The sequence below is a fragment of the Mizuhopecten yessoensis genome, unplaced genomic scaffold (assembly GCF_002113885.1).
Source record: "Mizuhopecten yessoensis strain PY_sf001 unplaced genomic scaffold, ASM211388v2 scaffold7763, whole genome shotgun sequence".
Taxonomy (NCBI): domain Eukaryota; kingdom Metazoa; phylum Mollusca; class Bivalvia; order Pectinida; family Pectinidae; genus Mizuhopecten; species Mizuhopecten yessoensis.
In genome coordinates, this window is record NW_018407210.1 from 1,305,324 (window position 1) to 1,326,561 (window position 21,238).

The window sequence follows — 21,238 nt, forward strand, 5'->3', positions numbered from 1 at the left end:
GTTATGATACTTGGGTATGTTATGTAGACCAGCTGTGTGAATTGTTTTCTTTATTACAGTAATGAGGTCAAAGGTCAACTTTAAATGTAAGTCGGGAGTCAAAGGTCAATATGAGTTAAAAGTTTTGACATTAAAATTTCAAGTTTCAAACAACAATATCTTCAGAACCGTTTAAGAGATGTTAAAATGTCTTGTGTTCTAGTTACCAAATTTGATCTTAAGTTTCCTGTATGTCAGTTGCATGTAACAAAAGAAACAGGTGAGCGATACAGGCCCTCCTCTCGGCCTCTTGTTAGTTCACCTGGCCTGAAGGACCATGTTGAGCTTATGCCATACTGCAGCGTCCGTCGTCAGTCCGTACGTGGCCATCAACTTATCCTTTAAAAAGCTACTAGTCCTAAACGGCCAAGTAGATTTTAACTAAATTTGATCTAGAGCGTCCTTAGGCCAAGGGGACTCAGTTTGTATAAACGGTGGGTGTGCCCCCCCCCCCCCCCCCCCCGGCCTTGGTGGCAGAAGGGCCAAATAATGGAAATATGGGTAAAACCTTTAAAATCCTTCTTCTACTGTAGGGATTATGGGATTTTATTCTAATTTAGTCTGGAGCATCGCGCACCAAGGGGACTCAATTTTGTATAAATGGTTGATGTGGCCCCCCTGGGGGCAGAGAGGCTGGGCCGAATAGGAGAAATAAAGGTAAAACCTTTAAAATCCTTCTTCTACCATAGGGAAGAAGGGATTTCATCCCAATTTGGTCTGTAGCATCCTCGGGCAAAAGGGACTCAATTTTGTATTAACAGTGAGTGTACCCCCTCCCCCCCTGAGAGCGGGGCCCAATAGGGGAAATAGAGCAAATTCTTCAAAATCCTTCTGTGGGAACGACAGGATTTTGTCCAAACTTGATATGAAGCACCCTTTAATGAAGGGGAACAAACATTGTATAAACAGTTGGCCTGACCCTCCCCCCTCCCCCAAATAAGGGATATAGAAGAATAGCTTTAATATCCGTTTTCTTTTGTTCGGATGAAGGTATTTTGACCAAATTTAGCAGTAGCATCCTATGGGGAAGGGAAATCAATTTTGTATAAATGGTGGGTGTGACCCCCCCTGGGGCCTGAGGGTTGGTACCAAATAAGGGTAATTTAGCAAATTCTTTAAAATTCTTCTCCTTCTGTAGGAATGACAGGATTTTGTCCATATTTGGTCTAAAGCATCCTTTGGTGAAGGGGACTATATTTTGTATAAATGTTGGGTCTGACTCCCGTTGGGTATTGGGCGAGGCCCAATAGGGAAAACATAGCAAATTCTTCAAAATACTTCTTCTTTTGTAGGAATGACAGGGTTTTGTCAAAATTTAGGACGAAGTTCCCTTGGGTGAAGAGGAACCAATTTTGTATAAACTGTGGGTTTTAACCCCTTGGGGCAGATGGGCGGGGCCAAATAGGGAAAATAGAAAAATAGCTTTAATATCTTCTTCTTTTGTATGAATGACAGGATTATGTCCATATTTGGTCTAAAGCATCCTTGGGTGAAAGGGAGCTAATTTTGTATCAACACTGGGTCTGAACACCCTGGGGGCAGAGGGGCGGGGCCCAATATTGAAACATAGCAAATTCTTCAAAATCCTCCTTTTCCTGTAGGAATGACAGCGTTTTGTCCAATTGTATATAAATATAACCCCTAACTAACCATATAATACATGTGCAGCAACATCTGGCTATTTCATCTTCAATTTTGTTAACATTTCTAGGTGAGCGATACAGGCCCTCTGGGCCTCTTGTTTGAGGAATGGGATATGGTGACCTTGACAAGTTTGACACTTATGATATTGACTTCCTGTTATAGTCTGTTATGTGATGATGTTGAGACGTTGACACTAACGATCCTGACTTCCTGTTATAGTCTGTTATGTGATGATGTTGAGACGTTGACACTAATGATCCTGACTTCCTGTTATAGTCTGTTATGTGATGATGTGACGTTGACACTAATGATCCTGACTTCCTGTTATAGTTTGTTATGTGATGTTGTTGTGACGTTGACACTAGTGATATGGACTTCCTGTTATAGTCTGTTATGTGATGATGTTGTGACGTTGACACTAGTGATATTGACTTCCTGTTATAGTCTGTTATGGGATGATGTTGAGACATTGACACTAATGATCCTGACTTCCTGTTATAGTCTTATGTGATGATGTTGTGACGTTGACACTAATGATCCTGACTTCCTGTTATAGTCTGTTATGTGATGATGTTGTGACGTTGACACCAGTGATATGGACTTCCTGTTATAGTCTGTTATGTGATGATGTTGTGACATTGACACTAGTGATATGGTCTTCCTGTTATAGTCTGTTATGTGATGATGTTGAGACGTTGACACTAATGATATGGACTTCCTGTTTCAGTCTGTTTGGTGATGATGTTGAGACGTTGACACTAATGATCCTGACTTCCTGTTATAGTCTGTTATGTGATGATGTTGTGACGTTGACACCAATGATCCTGACTTCCTGTTATAGTCTGTTATGTGATGATGTTGAGATGTTGACACTAGTGATATGGACTTCCTGTTTTAGTCTGTTAGGTGATGATGTTGAGACGTTGACACTAGTGATATGGACTTCCTGTTTTAGTCTGTTAGGTGATGATGTTGAGACTTAACTTTAGTGTTTTAATTGTATCAGACCTTGACACCAATGACCTTGACCTTTGCTGTTGTAGCTATACCAGGCCTGTGATGTGGCGACCTTGAGGAGTGCCAGATTTATTGGTATGGAGGATCTATTGTTCCTACTTAGGAAAGACAAGGTACTGGATATAAGGCAATGCGGATATTAATATATGTTTTTGTAAGGGGAAGATATATATTGGGTAAAACCATTGAATAAAACAAAAAATCAATTATAAAAACATTTCTAATCCATTATAGTCAATTATATTCAACTTAATGACTGTTTGTTTACGTGTATGGCATATTGAATCAAGGTTAAACTTGGCCGTCTGCTCCGTTATCTGGACCTGAAGGACATGAAGGCAACAGTCCTAAAGGGAGGTAGTCTGGATGATGAGGAAGGCACAGAATCAAGTAAGATGTAGCTATTAGTCCCCTAACATTTAAGCTGGTGGGAGTTGGTTGAATGTCCCTCCATATAGTTTATGTACAGATCATAAACAGGGGTAGTACAGATAGGCTGAATGTCCATACACAGTATATGCAGGTAAAGTGATGTATTTATATACATTAAAGGTGAGATGAGGTAGTTGTAGACAAGTTTGAGTGTTTGTGTGAGTGGTTTTACATCCAATTCACTATTGAGAAGGTGAGTTAGCAGCCATGATTACAAAAAGTTGTTTTTTATACGACCGTCAAATTTGACGGTAGTATTATGGTATGGCGTTGTCCGTCCGTCAGTACGTCGGTCCGTAAACTTTGTTTGTCTGGCAATCTCCTCCTACATTTTTCGACCGATCTATTTGAAACTTGGTATACGTTATGATCGTAATATGAAATTGTGTCTTCCTTAAAAGAAATTTGATTCAACTATTTTTCCAAAAGTTATTGCCCTTTGTTAGCTCACCTGGCCCGAAGTACGTGCATCGTCCTTCCGTCGTACGTCCGGCATCAACTTTTTACTTTAAACAACTTCTTCTCAGTAACCAAAAGGCCTAGGGTGATGATATTTGGCCAGAAGCATGCTTGGATGAAGGGCTACCAAGTTTGTTCAAATAAATGACTTTCATCAATTTTCAAAGTCACAGGGGTCAAATATGTTAAAATCTTCAAACAACTTCTTCTCAATAACCGAAAGGCCCAGGGTACTGATATTAGGCCTGTAGCATGCTGGGATGAAGGGCTACAAAGTTTGTTCAAATGAATGACCTTGACCCACTTTCAAGGTCACTGGGGTCAAATGTTTTAAAATCTTCAAACGACTTCTCCTTAATAACCAAAAGGCCCATGGTACTGATATTGAACCTGTAGCATGCTGGGATGGAGGGCTACAAAGTTTGTTAAAATGAACGATCTTGACCAACTTTCAAGGTCAAATGGGTCAAATGTCTTAAAATCTTCAAACAACTTCTTCTCAATAACTAAAAGGCCCAGGGTACTGATATTGGGCCTGTAGCATGCTGGGATGAAGGGCTACCAAGTTTGTTAAAATGTTTGACCTCGACCAACTTTCAAGATCACTGGGGTCAGATGTCTTAAAATCTTCAAACGCCTTCTTCTCAATAACCAAAACGCCCAGGGTACTGATATTGGGCCTGTAGCATGCTTGGATGAAGGGCTCCCATGTTTAATCAAATGAATGACCTTGATCCACTTTCAACCTGATGTCCTTGTTCGACATTCAAGGTGACAGGCGTCATATGTTTAAATCTTTTAATAGGTTCTTATGAATCAAACACTGATATTCTGCCTGTAGCTGTATTTTAGTCCACTTTTAAGATTACAAGTGTGAGATTAATACCAGGTGAGCGATGCAGGCCCATTGGGCCTCTTGTTCATTTCAGTATTTAAATTTTGTCCGGAGATCCCCTCCTGCATTTTTCGACCGACCAATTTGAAACTTGGTATACATTATAATCATGATATGAAGTTGGGTCTCCCTTAAAAGAATTTTGATTCGACGATTTTTGCAAAATTTATTGCCTTTTGTTCATTTCAGTATTTGAATTTTTGTCCTACAGATTTTCTCTTACATTTTTAGCTCACCTGGCACGAAGTGCCAAGTGAGCTTATGCCGTGGCACGGCGTCCATTGTCCGTCCGTCCGTCCGTCTGTCGTCGGGCATCAATATTTTACTTTAAACGACTTCTTCTTAATAACCAAAAGGCCTATGGGGATGATATTTGGCCAGAAGCAAACTGGGATGAAGGGCTACAAAGTTTGTTAAAATTAATGACCTTCACCCATTTTCAAGGTCACAGGGGTCAAATATGTTAAAAACTTTAAACATCTTCTTCTCGATAACCAAACTGTCCAGGGAGGTGTTATTTGGACAGTAGCATGCTTGGGTGAAGGGCTACCAAGTTTGTTCAAATGAATGACCTTCAATTATATTCAAGGTCACAGGGGTCAATTGTCTTAAAAAAACTTTAAACAACTTCTTCTGAATAACCAAAATGCCCAGGGTGATGATATTTGGCCAGTAGCATGCTGAGATGAAGGGCTACAAAGTTTGTTCAAATGAATGACCTTCACCCATATTCAAGGTCACAGGGGTCAAATATGTTAAAAACTTTAAACAACTTCTTCTGAATAACCAAAATGCCCAGGGTGATGATATTTAGTCAGTAGCATACTAGGATCAAGGGCTACCAAGTTTGTTTAAATGTATGACCTTGAATCATATTCAAGGTCACAAGGAGCAAATATGTTCAAATTTTTTAAACAACTTGTTCTGAATAACCAAAAGGCTCAGGATGTTGATATTTAGTCAGTAGCATGCCGGGATCAAGGACTACTATGTTTGTTAAAGTGAATGACTTTGACTTATATTCAAGGTCACAGGGGTCAAATTTGTTTAAAATCTTTAAACGACCTCTTCTGAGTAACCATGGGTCCCAGGATGTTGATACTTTGCAAGTTGCATCCTGAGATGAAAGGCTATAAAATTTGTTCAACATAATGACTTTGTTCGACTTTCAATCAAAGGGGTGAAATGTTTAAAAAAAACCACCAGGTTCTTTTGAATGAATTTTAATCATAAATACTGATATTTTATTTTGCCTGTAGCTTTATTTTAGATCACTTTTAAGGTTACAAGTGTGAGATTTATACCAGGTGAGCAATGCAGGCCCATTGGGCCTCTTGTTTATAGCATATCAGCTAACCACTCTTAAAATGATGCAGACCTTATTTCAATGTAAGAAAGTATATAACATTATATGGCATTCGACGGGCGTATTTTGTTCCGCCCCGCGGTACTCTTGTTTAACTTAATAATTCTCATTTCTTTTGATAAGGTGAAAAAGTGATTCAACCAATGAAAAAACGTCGAAAAATTTGTCATGACTTCTTGTCATCAATTGACCAATCAGGGGAGCTGGTTGCATTATTTGATGATGACAAAGTAGATGACATCAAACATGATCGCCTAGTGGTAAGTTTACTAATCCTCATCTCAAATCTTGTCCATGTTTTATAAGTGAAGTACCTTAATAAGTATCATGTCCTGTCCATGTTTTATGTCTAAAGTATCTTACTTCTTACTGAGTATTATCTTTTGTCCTGTCTGTGTTTTATGTGTAAAGTATCTTACTGAGTATTATCTCTTGTCCTGTCTGTGTTTTATGTTTAAAGTATCTTACTGAGTATTATCTCTTGTCCTGTCTGTGTTTTATGTTTAAAGTGTCTTACTGAGTATTATCTCTTGTCCTGTCTGTGTTTTATGTTTAAAGTGTCTTACTGAGTATTATCTCTTGTCCTGTCTGTGTTTTATGTTTAAAGTGTCTTACTGAGTATTATCTCTTGTCCTGTCTGTGTTTTATGTTTAAAGTGTCTTACTGAGTATTATCTCTTGTCCTGTCTGTGTTTTATGTTTAAAGTGTCTTACTGAGTATTATCTCTTGTCCTGTCTGTGTTTTATGTTTAAAGTGTCTTACTGAGTATTATCTCTTGTCCTGTCTGTGTTTTATGTTTAAAGTGTCTTACTGAGTATTATCTCTTGTCCTGTCTGTGTTTTATGTTTAAAGTGTCTTACTGAGTATTATCTCTTGTCCTGTCTGTGTTTTATGTTTAAAGTGTCTTACTGAGTATTATCTCTTGTCCTGTCTGTGTTTTATGTTTAAAGTGTCTTACTGAGTATTATCTCTTGTCCTGTCTGTGTTTTATGTTTAAAGTGTCTTACTGAGTATTATCTCTTGTCCTGTCTGTGTTTTATGTTTAAAGTGTCTTACTGAGTATTATCTCTTGTCCTGTCTGTGTTTTATGTTTAAAGTGTCTTACTGAGTATTATCTCTTGTCCTGTCTGTGTTTTATGTTTAAAGTGTCTTACTGAGTATTATCTCTTGTCCTGTCTGTGTTTTATGTTTAAAGTGTCTTACTGAGTATTATCTCTTGTCCTGTCTGTGTTTTATGTTTAAAGTGTCTTACTGAGTATTATCTCTTGTCCTGTCTGTGTTTTATGTTTAAAGTGTCTTACTGAGTATTATCTCTTGTCCTGTCTGTGTTTTATGTTTAAAGTGTCTTACTGAGTATTATCTCTTGTCCTGTCTGTGTTTTATGTTTAAAGTGTCTTACTGAGTATTATCTCTTGTCCTGTCTGTGTTTTATGTTTAAAGTGTCTTACTGAGTATTATCTCTTGTCCTGTCTGTGTTTTATGTTTAAAGTGTCTTACTGAGTATTATCTCTTGTCCTGTCTGTGTTTTATGTTTAAAGTGTCTTACTGAGTATTATCTCTTGTCCTGTCTGTGTTTTATGTTTAAAGTGTCTTACTGAGTATTATCTCTTGTCCTGTCTGTGTTTTATGTTTAAAGTGTCTTACTGAGTATTATCTCTTGTCCTGTCTGTGTTTTATGTTTAAAGTGTCTTACTGAGTATTATCTCTTGTCCTGTCTGTGTTTTATGTTTAAAGTGTCTTACTGAGTATTATCTCTTGTCCTGTCTGTGTTTTATGTTTAAAGTGTCTTACTGAGTATTATCTCTTGTCCTGTCTGTGTTTTATGTTTAAAGTGTCTTACTGAGTATTATCTCTTGTCCTGTCTGTGTTTTATGTTTAAAGTGTCTTACTGAGTATTATCTCTTGTCCTGTCTGTGTTTTATGTTTAAAGTGTCTTACTGAGTATTATCTCTTGTCCTGTCTGTGTTTTATGTTTAAAGTGTCTTACTGAGTATTATCTCTTGTCCTGTCTGTGTTTTATGTTTAAAGTGTCTTACTGAGTATTATCTCTTGTCCTGTCTGTGTTTTATGTTTAAAGTGTCTTACTGAGTATTATCTCTTGTCCTGTCTGTGTTTTATGTTTAAAGTGTCTTACTGAGTATTATCTCTTGTCCTGTCTGTGTTTTATGTTTAAAGTGTCTTACTGAGTATTATCTCTTGTCCTGTCTGTGTTTTATGTTTAAAGTGTCTTACTGAGTATTATCTCTTGTCCTGTCTGTGTTTTATGTTTAAAGTGTCTTACTGAGTATTATCTCTTGTCCTGTCTGTGTTTTATGTTTAAAGTGTCTTACTGAGTATTATCTCTTGTCCTGTCTGTGTTTTATGTTTAAAGTGTCTTACTGAGTATTATCTCTTGTCCTGTCTGTGTTTTATGTTTAAAGTGTCTTACTGAGTATTATCTCTTGTCCTGTCTGTGTTTTATGTTTAAAGTGTCTTACTGAGTATTATCTCTTGTCCTGTCTGTGTTTTATGTTTAAAGTGTCTTACTGAGTATTATCTCTTGTCCTGTCTGTGTTTTATGTTTAAAGTGTCTTACTGAGTATTATCTCTTGTCCTGTCTGTGTTTTATGTTTAAAGTGTCTTACTGAGTATTATCTCTTGTCCTGTCTGTGTTTTATGTTTAAAGTGTCTTACTGAGTATTATCTCTTGTCCTGTCTGTGTTTTATGTTTAAAGTGTCTTACTGAGTATTATCTCTTGTCCTGTCTGTGTTTTATGTTTAAAGTGTCTTACTGAGTATTATCTCTTGTCCTGTCTGTGTTTTATGTTTAAAGTGTCTTACTGAGTATTATCTCTTGTCCTGTCTGTGTTTTATGTTTAAAGTGTCTTACTGAGTATTATCTCTTGTCCTGTCTGTGTTTTATGTTTAAAGTGTCTTACTGAGTATTATCTCTTGTCCTGTCTGTGTTTTATGTTTAAAGTGTCTTACTGAGTATTATCTCTTGTCCTGTCTGTGTTTTATGTTTAAAGTGTCTTACTGAGTATTATCTCTTGTCCTGTCTGTGTTTTATGTTTAAAGTGTCTTACTGAGTATTATCTCTTGTCCTGTCTGTGTTTTATGTTTAAAGTGTCTTACTGAGTATTATCTCTTGTCCTGTCTGTGTTTTATGTTTAAAGTGTCTTACTGAGTATTATCTCTTGTCCTGTCTGTGTTTTATGTTTAAAGTGTCTTACTGAGTATTATCTCTTGTCCTGTCTGTGTTTTATGTTTAAAGTGTCTTACTGAGTATTATCTCTTGTCCTGTCTGTGTTTTATGTTTAAAGTGTCTTACTGAGTATTATCTCTTGTCCTGTCTGTGTTTTATGTGTTAAGTATCTTACTGAGTATGATCTCTTGTCCTGTCTGTGTTTTATGTGTAAAGTGTCTTACTGAGTATTATCTCTTGTCCTGTCTGTGTTTTATGAGTAAAGTCCTTACTGATTATTATCTCTTGTCCCGTCGGTGTTTTATGTCTAAAGTATCTTACTGAGTATTGTCCCACATCCTGTTTATGTTTTATGTGTATAAAGCACCATACTTAGTATTATCTTACATCATGTCCTGGAGAAGTCTGTTGGTAGTTGACTAGCCTTGTGTTAGAGTAGTCTGTTGGTAGCTGACAAGCCTTGTATCAGAGACATCTGTGGGTAGCTGACAAACCTAGTATCTGAGACATCTAGTGTTATTCAAGTCTGTGGGTAGCTGACAAGCCTTGTATTGGAGAAGACTATGGGTAGCTGACAAACCTAGTATCTGAGACATCTTTGGGTAGCTGACAAGTCTGGTATTGGAGAAGTCTGGATAGGTGACAAGTCTATTGTTAGTCAAGTCTGTGGGTAGGTGACAAGCCTAGAGTTAGTTAAGTCTGTGGGTAGGTGACAAGCCTAGCGTTAGTTACGTCTGTGGGTAGCTGACATGCCTAGCGTTAGTTAAGTCTGTGGGTAGGTGACAAGTCTAGTGTTAGTTAAGTCTGTGGGTAGGTGACAAGCCTAGCGTTAGTTAGGTCTGTGGGTAGCTGACAAGCCTGGTATTGGAGAAGTCTGTGGGTAGGTGACAAGCCTATTGTTAGTCAAGTCTGTGGGTAGGTGACAAGCCTAGAGTTAGTTAAGTCTGTGGGTAGGTGACAAGCCTAGCGTTAGTTAGGTCTGTTGGTAGCTGACAAGCCTGGTATTGGAGAAGTCTGTGGGTAGGTGACAAGCCTAGTGTTAGTTAGGTCTGTGGGTAGGTGACAAGCCTAGTGTTAGTTAGGTCTGTGGGTAGCTGACAAGTCTAGCGTTAGTTAGGTCTGTGGGTAGCTGACAAGCCTAGCATTAGTTAGGTCTGTGGGTAGCTGACAAGCCTAGCGTTAGTTAGGTCTGTTGGTAGCTGACAAGCCTGGTATTGGAGAAGTCTGTGGGTAGGTGACAAGCCTAGTGTTAGTTAGGTCTGTGGGTAGGTGACAAGCCTAGTGTTAGTTAGGTCTGTGGGTAGCTGACAAGTCTAGCGTTAGTTAGGTCTGTGGGTAGCTGACAAGCCTAGCATTAGTTAGGTCTGTGGGTAGCTGACAAGTCTAGCGTTAGTTAGGTCTGTGGGTAGCTGACAAGCCTGGTATTGGAGAAGTCTGTGGGTAGCTGACAAGCCTAGGGTTAGTTAGGTCTGTGGGTAGCTGACAAGCCTAGCGTTAGGTAGGTCTGTGGGTAGGTGACAAGTCTAGTGTTAGTCAAGTCTGTGGGTAGGTGACAAGCCTAGCGTTAGTTAGGTCGGTGGTTAGCTGACAAGCCTGGTATTGGAGAAGACTGTGGGTAGGTGACAAACCTAGCGTTAGTTAGGTCTGTGGGCAGCTGACAAGCCTAGCGTTAGGTAGGCCTGTGGGTAGGTGACAAGTCTAGTGTTAGGTAGGTCTGTGGGTAGGTGACAATTCTAGTGTTAGTCAAGTCTGTGGTTAGGCGACAAGCCTAGCGTTAGTTAGGTCGGTGGTTAGCTGACAAGCCTGGTATTGGAAAAGTCTGTGGGTAGCTGACAAGCCTAGTGTTAGGTAGGTCTGTGGGTAGGTAACAAGTCTAGTGTTAGTCAAGTCTGTGGGAAGGTGACAAGCCTAGCGTTAGTTAAGTCTGTGGGGTAGCTGACAAGTCTAGCGTTAGTTAAGTCCGTGGGTGGGTGACAAGCCTAGCTTTATTCAAGTCTGTGGGTAGCTGACAAGCCTAGTACTGGTCTAGTCTGTGGGTAGCAGTTGAAGCCCTAGATAAGCTGTCATAACATTGTGCTGACAAAGCATTCCTTCCGTGTTGATGATTTGTATATTATACTAGCTACGCCTAGGGTTAGTTAGGTCTGTGGGCAGCTGACAAGCCTAGCGTTAGGTAGGCCTGTGGGTAGGTGACAAGTCTAGTGTTAGTCAAGGCTGTGGGTAGGTGACAAGCCTAGCGTAAGTTAGGTCTGTGGGTAGGCGACAAGTCTAGTGTTAGTCAAGTCTGCGGGTAGGTGACAAGCCTAGCGTTAGGTAGGCCTGTGGGTAGGTGACAAGTCTAGGGTTAGTTAGGTCTGTGGGTAGCTGAAAAGCCTGGTATTGGAGAAGTCTGGGGGTAGGTGACAAGCCTAGCGTTAGTTATGTCTGTGGGTAGCTGGCAAGCCTAGCATTAGTTAGGTCTGTTGGTAGCTGACAAGCCTGGTATTGGAAAAGTCTGTGGGTAGCTGACAAGCCTAGCTTTATTCAAGTCTGTGTGTAGCTGACAAGCCTAGTACTGGTCTAGTCTGTGGGTAGCAGTTGAAGCCCTAGATAAGCTGTCATAACATTGTGCTGACAAAGCATTCCTTCCGTGTTGATGATTTGTATATTATACTAGCTACGCCTAGGGTTAGTTAGGTCTGTGGGTAGGTGACAAGACTAGCGTTAGTTACGTCTGTGGGTAGCTGACAAGCCTGGCATTGGAGAAGACTCTGGGTAGGTGACAAGCCTAGCGTTATTTAGGTCTGTGGGTAGCTGACAAGCCCAGCGTTAGGTAGGTCTGTGGGTAGGCGACAAGTCTAGTGTTAGTCAAGTCAGTGGGTAGGTGACAAGCCTAGCGTAAGTTAGGTCTGTGGGTAGGCGACAAGTCTAGTGTTAGTCAAGTCTGCGGGTAGGTGACAAGCCTAGCGTTACTTAGGTCTGTGGGTAGGTGACAAGGCTAGTGTTAGTCAAGTCTGTGGGAAGGTGACAAGCCTAGCGTTAGTTAAGTCTGTGGGTAGGTGACAAGTCTTGTGTTAGTCAAGTCTGTGGGTAGCTGACAAGCCTGGCATTGGAGAAGACTGTGGGTAGGTGACAAGCCTAGAGTTAGTTACGTCTGTGGGTAGCTGACATGCCTAGCGTTAGTTAAGTCTGTGGGTGGGTGACAAGACTAGCTTTATTCAAGTCTGTGGGTAGCTGACAAGCCTAGCTTTATTCAAGTCTGTGTGTAGCTGACAAGCCTAGTACTGGTCTAGTCTGTGGGTAGCAGTTGAAGCCCTAGATAAGCTGTCATAACATTGTGCTGACAAAGCATTCCTTCCGTGTTGATGATTTGTATATTATACTAGCTACGCCTAGGGTTAGTTAGGTCTGTGGGCAGCTGACAAGCCTAGCGTTAGGTAGGCCTGTGGGTAGGTGACAAGTCTAGTGTTAGTTAAGTCTGTGGGTAGGTGACAAGCCTGGCGTTAGTTAGGTCTGTGGGTAGGTGCCAAGTCTAGTGTTAGTTAAGTCTGGGGGTAGGTGACAAGCCTGGCATTGGAGAAGCCTGTGGGTAGGTGACAAGCCTAGACTTAGTTAAGTCTGTGGGTAGGTGACAAGCCTGGTATTGGAGAAGTTTGTGGGTAGGTGACAAGCCTATTGTTAGTCAAGTCTGTTGGTAGCTGACAAGCCTGGTATTGGAGAAGTCTGTGGGTAGCTGACAAGTCTAGCGTTAGTTAAGTCTGTGGGTGGGTGACAAGCCTAGCTTTATTCAAGTCTGTGGGTAGCTGACAAGCCTAGTACTGGTCTAGTCTGTGGGTAGCAGTTGAAGCACTAGATAAGCTGTCATAACATTGTGCTGACAAAGCAATCCTTCCGTGTTGATGATTTGTATATTATACTAGCTACAAAGGTTTACTGGGTGTATATTCCTCATACAATGTATCTATCTACACTGCTTCTGTTGACTCATTGAATGTTCCCCCTCTGAAATGGAGGCATTGTTAGATACTGAGGCTGGATTTTACATGCCTGGAAGTAAGGAAGGTGAGCATGTGGTAGTCTTGTCAGAACTGTGTTCATCCAGCCATTCCTTGTCTAGCTAATGTCTTCTCCAAAAATCAATACTGCGCGGAAATCATCACACTGCATTAGATAACCGTCTGATATAGTGGGGTGTCACTAGGGCTATACATGTAATTGTACAGCAGAAAATTCTCAGTCTCTTTAAATCATACAATAGTTTGTCCTCTAAAATCATATACCAGTATATATTTTCTAATAATGTACATAAAGTATCTAATACATTGCCCACGTTAGTCATGCACAACAAAAAGGTGTAGTGTGTGGCATATCATCCATACCAGTGCTTTATGTATCAGAAAGAACCCAATTAAAAGGTTTTGAATCAGAAACAGTCCCACTAGGGGGCTTGTGCATCAGAAGCTGTCCAAGTTATACTTTAGAAGGTGTCCCACTAGGGGGCTGAGCATCAGAAAGTTTCCCTTTAGGAGGCTTATACATCAGACAGAAGGTGTCCCACTTTACCATCAGAAGGTGTCCCACTAGGGGGCTAAGCATCAGAAGCTGTCCAAGTTATACTTTAGAAGGTGTCCCACTAGGGGGCTGAGCATCAGAAAGTTTCCCTTTAGGAAGCTTATACATCAGACAGAAGGTGTCCCACTTTTACATCAGAAGGTGTCCCATTAGGGGGCTTGAGCATCAAATGAAACCCCGGTATTGGGCCTGTGAATCAGAAAGAACCCCTGTATGGGGCTTGTGCATCAGAATGAACCCCTGAATGGGACTTGTGCATCAGAAGGAACTCCTGTATGGGGCCTGTGCATCAGAAGGAACCCCTGTATGGAGCCTGTGCATAAGAAGGAACCCCTGTAAGGGGCTTGTGCATCAGAAGGAACCCCTGTATGAGGTTGTGCATCAGAAGGATCCCCTGTATGGGGCCTGTGCATCAGAAGGAACCCCTGTGTGGAGCCTGTGCATCAGAAGGAACCCCTGTATGGAGCCTGTGCATAAGAAGGAACCCCTGTAAGGGGCCTGTGCATCAGAAGGAACCCCTGTATGGGGCTTGTGCATCAGAAGGAACCCCTGTATGGGGCTTGTGCATCAGAAGGAACCCCTGTATGAGGTTGTGCATCAGAAGGATCCCCTGTATGGGGCCTGTGCATCAGAACGAACCCCTGTATGGGGTTTGTGCATCAGGAGGAACTCCTGTATGGGGCCTGTGCATCAGAAGGAACCCCTGTATGGGGCCCGAGCATCAGATGAAACCCCTGCATGGGCCTGTGCACCAGAAGGACCCCCTGCATGGGCCTGTGCGTAAGAAGGAACCCCTGTATGGGGCCCGAGCATCAGAAGAACCCCCTGCATGGGCCTGTGCACCAGAAGGACCCCCTGTAGGGGCTTGTCCATCAGAAGGAACCCCTTTATGGGCCTGTGCATCAGAAGGGACCCCTGTATGGGCTTGTGCATGAGAAGGAACCCCTGTATGAGGTTGTGCATCAGAAGGATCCCCTGTATGGGGCCTGTGCATCAGAAGGAACCCCTGTTTGGGGCCCGAGCATCAGATGGAACCCCTGCATGGGCCTGTGCATCAGAAGGAACCCCTGCATGGGCCTGTGCATCAGAAGGAACCCCTGTTTCGGGCCTGTGCATCAGAAGGAACCCCTGTATGGGCCTGTGCTTCAAAAAGGGCTCCTGTATGGGGTCTGTGCATCAGAAGGAACCCCTGTATGGGGCCTGTGCATCAGAAGGAACCCCTGTATGGGGCCTGTGCATCAGAAGGAACCCCTGTATGGGACTGTGGATAAGAAGGAACCCCTGTATGGGCCTGTGCATCAGAAGGAACCCCTGTTTGGGGTCTGTGCATCAGAAGGAACCCCTCTATGGGGCCTGTGCATCAGAAGAAACCCCTGCATCAAAAAAATAACAGGTTCTTTTGAATGAATTTTAATCATAAATACTGATATTTTGCCTGTAGCTTTATTTTAGATCCCTTTTAAGGTTACAAGTGTGAGATTTATACCAAGTGAGCGATGCAGGCTCATTGGGCCTCCTGTTCTCTTACTTCTTTTTTACAAGTCTGCCATTTAAACATATTTCATACTCTTGCATCTTACAAAAAAAATATCTGTAAATGTCATCAGCTGTTGAAAGGGTGTCTAACTTTAATATATATATATATGTAAACAAAGTAACAAACAAACACACAATCTCTGAATTCCATCCCCTGGTATTGCAAGAAATATGTCTGAGAATAAACATCTTCTCTGTTGATTAAATATTCATTCCTTCCAAACTGGAACGAATATTTTCGTCTTTTCTGTCATATTTCTGTCATAATGATTAGACTATACATATACAAAATGTACCCATGAATTCTGGTGTATAGACTGTATGCTCATTTGATCCCTTTGAATGTTCCACCACATATTTTGGATTGATATTTTTGTCATTGATAGTCCATTACCTAATCCTTCTATAATAAAAATGGTTTTGGTGTACAATAGTTATAGCATAATTTTATTGTGTCGCCTGCGAAAAGCTGGTGACACATAGGTATTGCTTTGTCGGCGTCTGAACAGAGGTTTTCGTGCGATAACTTGAGTTTCCTTGGGCCGATCAAACTCAAACTTCATGCAGTGCTTCTTTACCAAAAGTGCTTGCTTGGGATTGCTTTTCAGGTCCGAAGGTCAAAGGTCAAGGTCACTGTTACTATAAATAGAAACTTCACTAAAACTGCATACTGGACGGCTTCGATCTACCACTTGACCCCCCGTGTATACCTCTGAAATGCCGTCTTACTCCAAATGTTATTGACAACACTAGCTGTTTAGCATCATAATCCACAAGTTTATTCATTTATTTATGGGAAACCATCCGACAAATCATACAAATTAAACTTGGAATTGAGACAAACAGTATCCATAGCAAGTTCCTTAAAACTCCGAGTATTCTTCCCAGAATAACAGATTATATAACAAAATGATGCCATCCAAAAACATAATCTATGATTATTGCTTACTTTTAACATTATTTCTTGAAATGAAAAGTGTATCTATTTCTTTGTAATCTCCCAGCTTCCTGCGCAGGCGACACATCCACTTCCATGGAATTCTTGTTCGTAAGAGCAACGCTTTTTTTGTCTGGAAAATAGCGTTGTTTGAGATGGTTTCTGACTGTCGATTTGTCTATAAGTATCTGATAACTCACCATAGCAACGCATTTTACATATACACTGGAGCATATCTGATAACTCACCATAGCAAGGCATTTTACATATGCACTGGAGCATATCTGATAACTCACCATAGCAAGGCATTTTACATATACACTGGAGCATATCTGATAACTCACCATAGCAGGGCATTTTACATATACACTGGAGCATATGATCCCTAGCTTTGGTTGTCTATAAGTATCTGATAACTCGCCATAGCAAGGCATTTTACATATCCACTGGAGCATATGATCCCTAGCTTTGGTTGTCTATAAGTATCTGATAACTCACCGTAGCAAGGCATTTTACATATACACTGGAGCATATCTGATAACTCACCATAGCAAGGCATTTTACATATACACTGGAGCATATGATCCCTGGCTTTGGTTGTCTATAAGTATCTGATAACTCGCCATAGCCACGCATTTTACATATACACTGGAGCATATGATCCCTAGCTTTGTTTGTCTATAAGTATCTGATAACTCGCCATAGCAAGGCATTTTACATATACACTGGAGCATATCTAATAACTCACCATAGCAAGGCATTTTACATATACACTGGAGCATATCTAATAACTCACCATAGCAAGGCATTTTACATATACACAGCATATGATCCCTAGCTTTGGTTGCATCATAAATGATCCTACAATGCATTGTTAGTTTGACAACATTCATCTTTTTGGAAAAAACTCCAAACTTTTTGAGAATTTCAGTTTTATGCTTCTACGAAAAACGAATCAAGTACTCATTTGAACTTTAGTGGGTGTTTTTGTTGCGATAATGTTTAGGTCTACACCTCTCCAAAAGAAAATTGAAATCAAAGGAGGGTCTTTTTGGAAACCCCCTTTGACCTTGACCCACTAGAAAGATTAGGTATATGTGAGATGTGTTGGCAGCTAGATAGATAATCAGTGATTACAACAAGCTGTTTAATTTGTTGATAACTGCTCATAAATATTTCCCAGAGTGAGTGTCAAGTGATTATATTAGTAGAGGAATAATTCTAGTGAAATTTGGGATTTTGTTTTGTTTTCTATAGAGAGCTGAATTGCAATCAAGAGGCATGGACCAAAAACATTACATGGAATTTTGTGAGGCCAGACAAATCAACTTCAGTAAGTGTTTGGTAACAGCTGGGTTTTCTTTAAATTATTGACAACTTGAGGAAAATATATTTCTACCACGACTGTGACACTGTTTAACAACTCTAGCTAGTAACTGTGTAGTTATATTTCTACCACGACTGTGACACTGTTTAACAACTCTAGCTAGTAACTGTGTAGTTATATTTCTACCACGACTGTGACACTGTTTAACAACTCTAGCTAGTAACTGTGTAGTTATATTTCTACCACGACTGTGACACTGTTTAACAACTCTAGCTAGTAACTGTGTAGTTATATTTCTACCACGACTGTGACACTGTTTAACAACTCTAGCTAGTAACTGTGTAGTTATATTTCTACCACGACTGTGACACTGTTTAACAACTCTAGCTAGTAACTGTGTAGTTATATTTCTACCACGACTGTGACACTGTTTAACAACTCTAGCTAGTAACTGTGTAGTTATATTTCTACCACGACTGTGACACTGTTTAACAACTCTAGCTAGTAACTGTGTAGTTATATTTCTACCACGACTGTGACACTGTTTAACAACTCTAGCTAGTAACTGTGTAGTTATATTTCTACCACGACTGTGACACTGTTTAACAACTCTAGCTAGTAACTGTGTAGTTATATTTCTACCACGACTGTGACACTGTTTAACAACTCTAGCTAGTAACTGTGTAGTTATATTTCTACCACGACTGTGACACTGTTTAACAACTCTAGCTAGTAACTGTGTAGTTATATTTCTACCACGACTGTGACACTGTTTAACAACTCTAGCTAGTAACTGTGTAGTTATATTTCTACCACGACTGTGACACTGTTTAACAACTCTAGCTAGTAACTGTGTAGTTATATTTCTACCACGACTGTGACACTGTTTAACAACTCTAGCTAGTAACTGTGTAGTTATATTTCTACCACGACTGTGACACTGTTTAACAACTCTAGCTAGTAACTGTGTAGTTATATTTCTACCACGACTGTGACACTGTTTAACAACTCTAGCTAGTAACTGTGTAGTTATATTTCTACCACGACTGTGACACTGTTTAACAACTCTAGCTAGTAACTGTGTAGTTATATTTCTACCACGACTGTGACACTGTTTAACAACTCTAGCTAGTAACTGTGTAGTTATATTTCTACCACGACTGTGACACTGTTTAACAACTCTAGCTAGTAACTGTGTAGTTATATTTCTACCACGACTGTGACACTGTTTAACAACTCTAGCTAGTAACTGTGTAGTTATATTTCTACCACGACTGTGACACTGTTTAACAACTCTAGCTAGTAACTGTGTAGTTATATTTCTACCACGACTGTGACACTGTTTAACAACTCTAGCTAGTAACTGTGTAGTTATATTTCTACCACGACTGTGACACTGTTTAACAACTCTAGCTAGTAACTGTGTAGTTATATTTCTACCACGACTGTGACACTGTTTAACAACTCTAGCTAGTAACTGTGTAGTTATATTTCTACCACGACTGTGACACTGTTTAACAACTCTAGCTAGTAACTGTGTAGTTATATTTCTACCACGACTGTGACACTGTTTAACAACTCTAGCTAGTAACTGTGTAGTTATATTTCTACCACGACTGTGACACTGTTTAACAACTCTAGCTAGTAACTGTGTAGTTATATTTCTACCACGACTGTGACACTGTTTAACAACTCTAGCTAGTAACTGTGTAGTTATATTTCTACCACGACTGTGACACTGTTTAACAACTCTAGCTAGTAACTGTGTAGTTATATTTCTACCACGACTGTGACACTGTTTAACAACTCTAGCTAGTAACTGTGTAGTTATATTTCTACCACGACTGTGACACTGTTTAACAACTCTAGCTAGTAACTGTGTAGTTATATTTCTACCACGACTGTGACACTGTTTAACAACTCTAGCTAGTAACTGTGTAGTTATATTTCTACCACGACTGTGACACTGTTTAACAACTCTAGCTAGTAACTGTATAGTTATATTTCTGCCACAACTGTGACACTGTTTAACAACTCAAGCTAGTAACTGTATAGTTATATTTCTACCACGACTTTGACACTGTTTAACAACTCAAGCTAGTAACTGTATAGTTATATTTCTACCACAACTGTGACACTGTTTATCAAAGGTTTATAGTTTCATAAAATAAAATTAGGATATAGAGCTATTAACATAAATTTGTAATTTAATTTGCAAAAAATTGCTATGCTTTCTGGAATGGTACTTTAATAAAAGAAAACAATGTTGATCACTAAACAAAATAATGACATTGTGGTAGCACCGGCTGTATGTTCCCCAGTGAGTTGAGAAAGATATCGGCTGGTTGCAAAGGCCAAATAACCACGAATAATTTGTGAAATGCTTTGAAATGACCTAGGTTGTGATAAAGTGCTATATATAAGAACCTCATTTTTTTTAAATATTATTAATAATAATGAAACTTTAAATACAAAATTTACAGCATGTTGAATGACTTGGTTGTCACATTAAAAAATAGAGAACAATTGGCAAAAGTGTTGGGTAAAATGTATGTATAACAAGATATGGGAAATTAAAATAGTTCCTGCCTAGCTATGACACTTACAATAGCATAGTTGTACAGAAATAATCAATATTTCAGAAGTTTTATTATTTGTGCTAACAGGTAGGAAGTACAAGTCCCAAAGATTTAAAGACTGGCTGATGGCAGGTGTCAACATCGACATCAAACCCAACCTGCCCGCCCTCGAGATCCTCTCCTACTTCTCCTACGAAACAGTGGCACAGGTACTGGTTTATAAGTCAAACATATTATAGTAGATGTAAAAAAAGATACCAATGTCAAGGTCAAGGTTGTATGTAATAGCTGTGACACAGGTACCAATGCCAAGGTTGTATGTGATAGCTGTAACACAGGTACCAATGTCAAGGTCAAGGTTGTATGTAATAGCTGTAACACAGATAACAAGGTCAATGTTGTATGTAATAGCTGTGACACAGGTACCAATGTCAAGGTCAAGGTTGAATGTAATAGCTGTGACACAGGTACCAATGACAAGGTCAAGGTTGTATGTAATAGCTGTGACGCAGGTACCAATGTCAAGGTTGTATGTAATAGCTGTAACACAGGTACCAATGTCAAGGTCAAGGTTGTATGTAATAGCTGTGACACAGGTACCAATGTCAAGTTCGTATGTAATAGCTGTGACACAGGTACCAATGCCAAGGTCAAGGTTGTATGTAATAGCTGTGACACAGGTACCAATGTCAAGGTTGTATGTAATAGCTGTAACACAGGTACCAATGTCAAGGTCAAGATTGTATGTAATAGCAGTGACACAGGTACCAATGCCAAGGTCTAGGTTGTATGTTATAGATTTCAAAGCTGTGTCTTACAGGTAAATACACACCTATAGCAACCTTGTGACAATCTGAATTTTTAGGTCACCTGAGACAAAGTCTCAAGTGACCTATTGCGATCGCCTTTTGTCCGGCGTCCGTCGTGCGTCCGTAAACAATTTAAATTTTCGACTTTTCCTCCAAAACCCCTGAACCAATTTCAATGAAATATTGCAGAAACCATCCATGGCCAAAGGTCAACTAAAATTGTGAATCATATGGTCCCCAGCCCCCAGGGGCCCGAGGGGTGGGGCCAAAAAGGGTAAAATTGACTAAAATTTCAAAAATCTTCTTCTCAAGATCCAGATATGGTAGAATCAAATACTCTTCATAGATAGAAGGGTCTTAAGGTGCTTTACTAAAATTGTGAATTTCTTGACCCTGGGGTCTCACGTTTCCCCCTGGGGAGGGGGTAAACTTTACTATAGTTTATATAGGGAAATCACATTTT

At 40.0% G+C, this 21,238-nt stretch overlaps 1 protein-coding gene across 2 annotated transcripts in view; it reads left to right on the top strand.

The window, feature by feature from the left end:
• The window catches only part of LOC110454296 (transcription initiation protein SPT3 homolog), a 146,875-nt gene that overhangs the window by 120,362 nt on the left and 5,275 nt on the right, over positions 1-21,238 (top strand). For both annotated transcript variants that reach the window (XM_021503738.1, XM_021503739.1), the window contains 5 exons: positions 2,727-2,813; positions 2,991-3,090; positions 5,976-6,112; positions 17,318-17,393; positions 20,054-20,175. In XM_021503738.1, the coding sequence (XP_021359413.1) occupies positions 2,727-2,813; positions 2,991-3,090; positions 5,976-6,112; positions 17,318-17,393; positions 20,054-20,175 (522 nt within the window). The remainder of the gene's footprint in view (positions 1-2,726; positions 2,814-2,990; positions 3,091-5,975; positions 6,113-17,317; positions 17,394-20,053; positions 20,176-21,238) is intronic.